At 29.9% G+C, this 11,595-nt stretch overlaps 1 protein-coding gene across 1 annotated transcript; it reads left to right on the forward strand.

Annotated features, from left to right (window-relative positions):
* Window positions 1-7,958: 7,958 nt before the first annotated feature.
* On the forward strand, window positions 7,959-9,043 carry RLP44 (receptor like protein 44). Its single transcript, XM_078315055.1, has one exon. It carries the CDS (start codon window positions 8,016-8,018, stop codon window positions 8,832-8,834), a length of 819 nt encoding a protein of 272 aa, XP_078171181.1. The 5' UTR covers window positions 7,959-8,015; the 3' UTR covers window positions 8,835-9,043.
* Window positions 9,044-11,595: the final 2,552 nt, after the last annotated feature.

Raw genomic sequence — 11,595 nt, forward strand, 5'->3', positions numbered from 1 at the left:
AGATACAGCAGATTAGATTGTACATTTGTTAAATAAAATACTAAAGTTCGTACTATTTATCTAATTATAATAGTGAATAATATAAATTGCTTCATAATATATATTAAACTATATGGTATATATCTATCATCTGAATACGGATAATTTTTTTTTTAAATTTGATAGCCGCTACCAAAATTGTATTAATAAATTTTATTACAACTTGAATATGGATAATTAAAACTTAAACATATACATGGCCATATCTTCACTGATTCAGATACATATATCAGTATCTAATTTTTTTAATACAGATCGGATATTATCCGCTCCGTTTTCACCCCTACTTAAATGAACGTGTATCCTCTGCATTAACTCAAAAGGGAATTTTTTGAATTAATGAATTTCAACTGTATGATTTTAAACGAAGTTAATTCAACTTCTACCTATAACATAGGGAACCTTTTAATATTAATACGAATTTAGTCCGTACGAATTTTAAAATAAATCAGACGGTTTAGATTTATTAACTCAAAAGATTTCCTTTTGAGTACTTGAATTGCATTTTGTCTTATGGGAGGTTTAAATATTATATGACTAAAACCTTGCTTTCCAAAAAAAAAAAAAAAAAAAAATGAAAGAAAGAAACAAAAACCAAAAACAAAAGACAGCCGTCACGTTTGCCTAATATGCTACTGCATGTTGTATGTTTCCCTAGTACACAAATAACAAATTTTAATTGATTTGATTGATAATGTAAATTTAAAAGGCAGCACGGGTAAAATTGCATAGAGCTTGCGCTGCTAAGTATCTCCCGATATAGTGTTTCCAACAAATGATCTTCGACTGAATGTGTATAAAAAATGCCGAAATTTTTATTAATATTAAAAAAAAAAAATTAATTTTAAAATCTACATCATGTTTGATAAGATTTTAAAAACTGCCCAAACTGCGGAACATTTTCCCAGTTTTAGAACGAATAATTTATTTTTCTATTTTGAAATACCGAAATCCGAAAAATAATTTGGGGTTTTGGTTTTGAAATTCCAAAATTGAGAATTAAATTTTCAGTTCTATTTTCTTGCTTCCTTTTTTAAAAAAAAAGTCCGGAAATTAAATTTTTGGTTTTAAGTTTTTTTTTTTAAAACAGAAAATGTTATATTTTATTTATTTTTTGTATTGAAATATTAGAAGTACTTTATATATTTCTTTGAAAATAGATAGAATACTATATAATTTGATTTATTAGAAAGACTGTGACAAATAACTCTGATCAACATTTTTCAGGCCTGATTTTTGCCGGTTTTGACAAAAATTAAAATATTTCTTTGTGTTATTGGAAAAAAAATGTATTGAATCTGAGTTATTGATCCCAAAATCACTTATAGATAAATATATAAAATATTGTGATCCTTATATTTTTTTTAAAAGGAAAAAAATATATCTGACAAGACTCTGACAAAGATATTAAATAACTTGAAGTTTTTATTTTTTTTTTCAAAAATAGAAGGATTACAATATTTTTTGTATTTAACTAGAAGTGAATTTTAAACTGGAATCAATAACTCAGATTCAAAATATTTTTATTTTTTTTCAATAACTCATAGAGAAATATTTTTATTTTTCTTACAACTGCAAAAAAATCTTGCCTGAAAAATGTTGATTCGAGTTATTTGTCACAGTCTTTCTAATAAATCAAATTATATAGTATTACATCTATTGTTAAAGAAATATATAAATATTTTTTAATATTTCAATACAAAATATAAATAAAATATAACATTATATTTTTTTTTAAACTTAAAACAGCGAAATTTAATTCCTGGACATTTTCTGTTTTTTTTAAAGAAAAAAAGAAAATGTAACAAGGAATTTAATTTCTTATTTTGGAATTCCAAAACCACAAATTATTTTTTCAGTTTCGGAATTTTAAAACTAGGAAATAAATATGCGGTTATTCGGTCTAGAACTGAAAAATGTTCCACGGTTTGGGTAGTTTTCGAAATCTTATCAAACAAATATATTTTGAAAAATCCGGGTTATTTGTCACGGTCTTTCGGAATTCCTCTGCATGGGGTGTAGATTTTGAAATTATTTATTAATTTTGGATATTAATAAAAAAATCGTTAAAAAATGAAATTTTTAAAGTTGGATTCTTTTTTCATGTATTTGTGTGTTTTTAATTTTCTAACTTTTATATATTACTGAGATTTATATTGAATTTGATTTAATACACCATGTTTTAATAGAAAATCTATAAGAACTTATTCTAGTCGTACGATTATGTAATAAAATTTGTAAAATTAAATATGAGCTTTGATTTTTTTTTTGTAACAAATTAAATATATTGAGTTGTGATAAATAGAACAAGACACACACAAAGTCCACTGGATTCAATCTATATTCTCTCTTATTTCTCTATTTTGTTTTAAAAAAATGGCATCCAGTATTAATTTCTAACAGAAAAAAAAAACATGGTTTATATTAGTTTTCAAGTTAAATTGCAAAGACTCATTACACAGAAATATATAATGGAAATAATAGTTCTGGTTTGACAGCAAACATGGAAAAAAATTTAGAAACTATAAATAAGAAAAATAATATATCAAACCAACTATATTGCTTTGATTTTTACAAAAATTATAAGAAGCTAGATGCCATTTTGATCTGAAGTATTTTTTTTTCCGTATCAAATTATCATTTTGATCCGAGCCGTTTTCACATATTTCGTAATAAAACTTGTGAAAACACCTCATACCGAAATAGCAATTTAGTACGAGAAAAAAAAATACTTCGGATTGAAATGATATTTCGACTTTTATAACTTCTGTAAAAATTAAAGCAATTGAATTGATTTCGTAAAATTTTTATTTTTTATTTATGATTTTTAAAAATATTTCAAAGACATGGGGTAGAAAGAAAACCGTACTGAAAGAAAAGAGCCAGTGATGCGATTTCAGACATCACATGTATAAAGCCTGACATTTCAGTGTGACAGCTACTTGTACTGGTACTACTGAGCATTTCATGTTTCTATCCTCGTTTGAAAAAAATAATATTAAACTAAGCCAGGTTTAGAAAAGGCTACAGAACCCGCAGTAATACATCTACCTATGATCTATCCAAGGGGTATTATTTTTCGAACACGGATACGAATATAAATTAGATATTAAACGGATTTAGGTACGGATAAGATATCGGACGGATACAAATATGGATATATATAATTCAGATAATGAAAAATAAATTTATAATATACATTTTTGAGGAGGGTTCAAATGTCTCTATTTTTTGTACGAAGTGTCTTTATTTTTAAAAACATTAATAAATCAAAATTTAAATCAGAAACGTCAAAGTAAAACCGTTAGATGTGATCTATGCTACTTCCTCAATGTACTCATAAAAAAAATATCACATTTTAATTTTGTTTTCATGTGAATCAATCATTCAAAAAAATCAACGTTTAGAAATTATCCACGTTAGTACATTTTTACAAGTTTTTCATGACAACTAAAATAAAGTTAAAAATGTTACAATTTTTTACACGTGCATAGATAAAATGATGTAGATCATATCCAACGGTTTTGGTTTGACTTTTAAGTTTTAAATTTTAAGTTATTCAAATTCTTAAAAATGGAGGCATGATGGAGGCATCTGAACCCTCCTTTTCTAGTAAAGAGTAACATCTAAATATATTTTTTCATTTATAAATTAGATCTAATATTTTTTATAATAAATTTGTTGATTACAAAACATATATCATATTATCGAAACATTAGTCACTAATTATGTCATTGTGTTATATTGTTCATCAGAATATATATGTATATGTTGTTTAATAAATCATTAGTATGTATATACGATTTAATAAATCAATTTAAAAAATACATTTGTTGTGGTTTAGAGGTGTAAAAGGTCGGATATAGATAGTTATAGATAATTAAAAATCTTACCATTTGTTTTGGTTTTCAAATAAATTGACAATTTTTTAGTTAAATGGTTCAATTCGGTTCAGTTGAATTTTAAAAATTTAATTTCAGTTTTTTATATTTGATTTAGTTAAATCTCTCTTATTTTGGTTCAACTAAACAATCAGAAATTTACTTGATATTCACTTGAATTACTTCGATAATTTATATTTGATTTAATTTAATCTCTCTTTTATAATCAGACAAACTGAAAATTTAATTCGGTTTCTTTTTTGTTCAGATGTCATTCAATAGACAAAATTAATCCAATTGATTTGGATAGATTTTTTAAACCAAAAAGAATTTTAACTTTACTATTTTAATTCAGTTTTAACTGAATCAACCGAACAAACCCTATATATATATGACAACATTTTCTCTTCTCCCTTATAACAAAAGTATCACAATTGACCATAAATATTCTATAAATTAAATTTGCATTACTAAAAGCTTGCAGTCAACGAGTGTTTTATTTTATTTGTTATCAATCTGCGACTCTGTTATAAAATTTCCCTGTCTATTCAAAATTTCAAATGATTAATTACAACAAATAAATAAATGAGAGAGATAGAAATATAGGATCATATGAGACATAACTTAGAAATATTTTATGTTTTGAGTGGGTGCATAAGAATAATTGCCAAAAAAAATTATTTATACCCTTTAAAAAAAACAAAAAACACCATCAAAATAGGGGAATTCCACATATTGGTATTTTATGAGGAGACGCATATTGATTCAGAAATCCCTCAAAACTTAAATATATTCAATACTGCAGTGTATTTTTTGGGATTTTGGGTGATCGTTAAGCTAATCTGAGCTTCCCATAAATATACCGCAGATTGGTCAAAAAAATGAGATAGTTAGGCCTTGTTCGGCGCACCGATGGGAATGGGTGTGGGCATAGAAAAAAGTGAAAATTTGAACTTATTTTGCTATTCTCGTGGGAAAAAAAATTTCAGTTGAACTGAATTTTTTTTTCCCACAGAAACAGTAATGCGGCCAAACAGGGCCTTAGAAATATTAGATGAGATGAGACATAAGTTAAAAATATTTGATGTGTTTGAGTGGGTGCATGGAAATAAATATGCTACGATTCTAAGGAATCATAGGAACCTGCCTTTTCAAATCCAATCACTCATTTATTTAAATATTCGTGTATGAAAATCAACTGTTTTTGAGATTCGTGCATTCTAAAATATTAATGTTTAGATTTGAAAAAGAAGGGTCCTACAATTTTTTGTTGGAATCGCAGCAGATTTATTTCCGTGGGTGCATAAGAATAATTGGAGTAGATTTCAGAATTGAGATAGAGAGGCAATAATTATAACTAACCCTACCACATCAAAGTTTCATCTTTCAAGGCAGCAGTTTCACAGGTACGGATGTTTCCTTGCCAATTTGCATTCTATCAAAATTATGAACTTCACATCTGCAGCCTATAAACTCAAGATATGCCGCCTGCTGCTAGTTCTCGAGAACAAAAACAATCTTTTACAAACCAGAATTTTCTTATTAAAATAATAGGATCATGCTTCGGTTTGTTAAAATATGATGCCATCCATGGTGTATTAATTTTTGTTTTTTCATTTTTTATATTTCATTATCTATATTAGGGTATTAATACAAGGGCGGGTACGTCTCAGGTACGGGTAGGACGGGTACAAGGGTATACGGGTATGGATATGGATATGGCGGGTATATTTTTCAAAAACCATACCCTACCCGTCCTATACCCGTACCCGTGTACCCTTGACGGGTAAGGCGGATACGGGTACGGGTTTTTTTTTTTTTCCTGTTATTTTTTTTCTGTTTTTTTTTTTCTTTCTGTTTTTTCTGTATTTTTTCTTTTTTTTTTGAACCGGGTGGGGGGAAAATCAAATTTTGGATTTGAATTTGAATTAAAGTGGGTCGGGTATAAGGGTACGGGTACGGGTATCCGGGTAGGGTAAAGTCGGGTACGGGTAAGGTCGGGTACGGGTATGGTCGGGTAGGGTATGGTCGGGTATGGGTCCAAAAAACCCCGTCCGGTCCGTTTTTTGCCCGTACCCGCGTACCCGACCCATACCCGGGCTCGGGCACGGGCGGGTATGGTCGGGTATACCCGACCCGGGTTTTATTAAACCTCTAATCTATATTTTATAAACTTTTTACGTTTTTTTAAATAAATATGAATATATTATTTAACACTGAAGTTTTGAATAATTCAGCGAATGTTTGAATTATATTATTATTTTAAAAACATTCATTGATAGTTATCAAATAAAAATCCAAAGTAAACGGAATTTAACATTATGTAAATCCAAAGGAAATGTTAGATATATTATGCTTGATTCATTGATAGTTCGAACATGATGTTATTTTGTAATATTCCATTATTATGACTTGTTGTTTGATGATTTTATTAGAGCCTTTCCATAATAAAAATAATTATAAGGACTTTGGCAAAAAAATTCAAAACAAATATGATAATAAACGGTCCATTTCTAACGGTCTTCGAAACAAATATGAGGTTATTACTTATTACCATAGCCTCACTCAAATAAAAATGAATAAATTTATTTTCTGTCTTTCTCAACTCTCAATTTAAACTGGACTAGGGTATTTAAATGGTCGGTTCGGTTAAAACAGAATTAAAATAATTAAATCAAATTTTTTTCGGTTTTTAAATATGGAACCAAATCGAACTAAACTGATTAAACTTATAAACCAATTAAGAATCGAACCGAACAAACCGAAGTAAATTTTGGTTTGTTTGGTTCAAACCGAAGTAAACATATTGGTGTCATTATAAACGAAAATGTTCATACACAAGTTGTTCAATTCGATACAAAATATGTAGATGTTCTAAAATATTTAAACTAAAATAAAAGAAAGAAAGCAATGATTGAACCAAACAAAATATAAACCATACTTAAATCTAGGGGTGTTCATCGGTTCAGTATGGTTGAAACCGAACCGAACTAGGCAAACCAAAGTTATAATTCGATTTTAAAAATAGAACCGAACCAAAGTTTTATTTTGGTTTTTTCAGTTCAAATCGAAATATATTAATTTGTTTATTTAAAACAATTGATTTATAATAAACCAAAGTATATTAAGAAATCAACCGGGGTATTAAGAAATAAATCGAAGTATTTAAAGCAATTGGTCAAGAAATAAACCGGAGTATTAAGAAATAAACCGAGACGGTCGGGATCAAATTCATAATATATAAAAGTTCGGTCGGTTCGGTTATTTCGGTTTAAAATTTTTTCAAACCGAACCGAAGTTATAATTCGGTTTTAAAAAGAAAATCGAACCGAACCATTAAATCGAAAAAACCGAACCGTTTAATCCAAACTAATTCGGTTCGGTTCAAAATCGAATAAACCAAACCCAATGAACACCCCTACTTGAATCAATATAATTCGATCGGTTTAGTTTAGTCGGTTTTGAAAGTCTAAACCGAACCGATTCATTTAAAACAGAATAATTAAAAAATTCAACCGAACCAATCCATTTAAACCGAAAAACCGAACCATGCAAACCGAAATTTTTAATTCAATTGAAAACCAAACCGTTTGAACACCTCTAAAAATGAGGATTTTCTTTTAAATAGAAATATTTTTAATCTTTTTAACGGAACAAGTACTATACATGGGAAAGCTATAAAAAAGACTCCATTGATTCTAGGGATCGGTGAAGATAAAAAACCATTTTCTCCACCGATCTTTAGAATCGATGGAGCAAAAAAATTCATATTTATTTAAAATCAGAACTATCGATGATCTGAAAATAGCTCCACCGAGTGAAGAAAATATTTTTTGTCTGGATTTTTTTTTTATAACTTTACTACAAACAGTATTTATTTCGTTAAAAATATTAAAAACAGTTATATTTATGAAAAATGGATATAAAACTATAAATTATTCGGTATTAATACCCTTCTGTACAAATCTAGTAAAGTCGTAAGACGCCACCATACCACAACTAATCCGAGCTTTCAAAATCCTCAATCTTAACAAATCACGACACCACCTTCTTCTCACTTTCTAAGCTCTCACTTTCCCATCTCTTCGCCTCCAAATGCCATCTCTTCTCCTCCTTTTTCTCCTTCTCCACCTCCTCTCACCCTCTCTAATGGCGGATCCCGACGACCAACGCTGCCTTTCCGGTCTCTACCACTCCCTCAACGACCCCACTGGCTACATGAAAAACTGGTCTACTCCCGCCTCTCTCTCCTCCCCTTGCAACGGCTTCACCTCAACCCTTGTCGGCGTCACTTGCAACAATGGCAGAGTCTACAAGCTTTCTCTCTCAGCTCAGTTCCTTTCTGGTCAGATTTCTCCTTCTATCTCCAATTGCACGAATTTACAATCTCTAGACCTCTCCTCCAATGAACTTACCGGGCCTATACCTTTCTCTATCTCTTCTCTGTTAAACCTTGCTGTGCTCAATCTTTCTGCAAACCATCTCTCTGGTGAAATTCCCCCTTCTCTTTCTCTCTGTGCTTACTTGAATGTGATCGATTTGCATTCCAACGATCTAACAGGTCAGATTCCTGACCAAATCGGGTTATTGGTACGGCTTTCGGCTTTCGACGTGTCCAATAACAAACTGTCAGGTGCGATACCATATCTTCTGGCAAATAAGAGCAATGGATTGGGGCCAAGGTTCAATGCAAGCTCCTTTGCTGGTAATAAAGAGCTTTACGGGTACCCATTGCCACCTATGAAGAACAAAGGTTTATCAGTTCTTGCGATTGTTTTTATCGGGTTGGGAAGTGGGTTGGTTAGCTTGATTCTGAGTTTCACAGCAGTTTGTATTTGGTTGAGAGTTGCTGATCAAGAATCGTCGAATCCCGGCGAAGAAGGGAAGATCTCTCATCTCATGCCAGATTACTGATCTTCTGAGAAAGAACTGATCAATTTTTTCAAGCTAAAGGCTGTTACTGATCAGAGATCAATTTGGAGGATAAAAACTGATTTCTAATTCATATCTGATTAATCTATTTTTTTCCTTTCTTTTATTTTGAAAAGATTTTTTTGTGTGTGTTATTTAGAGGGGTTATACTTGTTAGTCTAATTGTAACATGATGTAGATGCTTTGTCTTATTTTGTTCTGTTTTGCTCAATGAATTAAAAAAAATCTTGTTAACTGATTCCAATAACTCTGAATAACTTGAGGAATTTAAGAATTTGTTCTTGGTTCATAATTTTTTCTTTGATGGTTGTAGTTGCTGCCTCATCAGCTTCAGCTATAGCCTATAGTGGGTGTAGACTTGCACTTGGAATTTCTTTTATCAACCATAAATAAAAAAAAATAAAAATAAAACATAATTTTAGGCTCTGTTCGGCTGCCAGGCAGAAACGGGAACGAAAATGGGAATGGGTCTAATTTGAATGGCCGAAACACTGTGCACTGAGTGAATTTTTTGTTTCCCCACGAAAACAGTGGTCGATCAGGACCTTAGAGAATCAACTTAATTTATGTTTTTTTACAAAAATCACAAGTACCAAATAGCTTATTCGGCACGAGGAGGGTTCAAATGCCTCCATGTTTTTGTGCCTCCATCATGCTTCCATCTCTCTCCATCATTTTCAAAGTTCAAACAGTCGATCCGAACCACTCAACCTTACCTCTATACTAAAATATGTTTGGAGACCAAATTTTATATTTTTAGAAATTTTTTTACTATTTTTTCATATAGGTAAAAAAATACTGTTTTTAGATGGTTCAGATTTACTGATTTTGTACTTATCTAAGAAAATAGTAAAAAAAATTCTTAAAAATATAAAATTTGGTCTCCAAACATATTTTAGTATGGAGGTTAGGTTGAACGGTTCGGATCGACTGTTTGAACTCTAAAAATGATAGAGAGAGATGAAGGCATGATGGAGGCATTTGAACCCTCTTCGGCACTAATTGTTTTTTTTTTTTTTAAACAAAATGGTGAATAATCTATTCAGCACCGAAAAAAATAAATAGTTAATGCCAAATGACCACTTTTCATTTTTCGAAAAAATTAACCAATCAAATTAGTTCTCTAAAATTCTGTTTTTTATTTATGGTTTATAAAAAAAAATTCCTTGCACTTGCTCCTTTTGTTTGGTGCTGTTCGAATTGACGGGTTAGATTTACGTGTAGCAGCTTTGGAAGAAGGTAAGAAAATGACATCGTGGTTGAAACTTGAAATAGATCACAACACTACGCGTGTGCCGGTCCCGGTCATATGCTTTGATTTGTGTCTTGTTCATTTTAGTGGATTTTCTTTTAAAAATATAATTAAAACTGAATTTTATTTTTATAAAAAACAGTTCCATAGTAGCAACTAAGCATGCACAGTAAGCATACTAGCTGCCTCTATCGATCTACATAATTAGTGGAGCTGTTTTTTAATAAAAGTCAAATCAAACTTGCTTGTTCTATTGAAATATTTAAATTTTATTTTATTTAAAAGAAATCATTAGAGGGTATGGTCACTCTGTAAAAAATGACATGGCACACAATATGTTATTACAAGTAATCAAAACAATATAAATTTATATTATTATTTATCTCAAATAATAATTTAAATTTTAAATAATAAATTTATTTTTGTACATATTTTTTTATTTTTATAAACTTCTATATTTTTGACATGTTTTCTTAATGTTTATTCATTATATAAGATTAAAATTTGAGAAATAGTTAAATGTGATCGATCACATCACGTTTGGTCATGACGTGACTAATGTACTGTGATTTCTTTTCGTGATTTTAATCACGATACGTAAAATCTTTACCCCCAAACGATATGGTACGACATGTGTTTAGTTGTATGGATTAAAGGACAAAATGATTAAGGTCATGTTAACTTGTGGAGTAAGTGATGGAGTTAATCCACTAAATATGGAGCAAAAAAAGAAGAGTAACTTGAAGTAAATTTTAAATTAATTCAGAATAAGTTACTCCACATTTCCAGATGAATTAATTTACTCTACATTGTAGGACCTAGTGTTATAGACAATATTAAATTTTTTACATTCTCTCTTTATTAGTGAGAATAAGTTAACTCTATAACTCAATTAGCAACATGTTTCAATCAAATAAGAGTAAGTTACTCTATTTTAATTTGGAGTAAATAAGTTAATCCTTCTTAATTTTAATTCACAACCAAACATGACCTAAAATATCAAAAGCAACCGAGGAGAAGCTAAAAAAGCTAAAGGGTATAAACTATAAAGCATAAACTTCAATAAGAATTCGGGAATGATTCGGTACAACAAGGAAGCAAAAAAAAAATCGCATTTTTTTTCGTGAATAATTTGAAATTCTCATTTTTTTTGCGAATAAAACGTATTATATGTTTTTTTGAGTTTTATTCGGAGTTCGGTTTGGTAACATCAAAAAAACAAATAATACGCGAATAAAACGCTAATTTCTCGCGAGTCTTGTCACTATGCTCTTAATCCTGATTGCAGTTATGCACCAAGTGGCACACCACAGTTGTTGCAGAAGATCTGATCCTTGCTCTTAAGTTCATTTGGCTGTAACCCTATTATTTAATTACTAGTTAAGTTTCCATCAACCTTCTCTTTGCCACTTTAACTAATTTAATACTTAGCAAGTTAGCAGCACCTTGTTTTTGGCTCATAGAGATGTCAGATGTGTCAGCAAAACAAAC

The sequence above is a fragment of the Carex rostrata genome, chromosome 14 (genome assembly GCF_964058835.1).
Source record: "Carex rostrata chromosome 14, lpCarRost1.2, whole genome shotgun sequence".
NCBI classification, from domain to species: Eukaryota; Viridiplantae; Streptophyta; class Magnoliopsida; order Poales; family Cyperaceae; genus Carex; species Carex rostrata.

Bases quoted from the DNA above. Each gene is read 5' to 3' on its own strand.
- RLP44 (XM_078315055.1), top strand. From the start codon at position 8,016: ATGCCATCTCTTCTCCTCCTTTTTCTCCTTCTCCACCTCCTCTCACCC.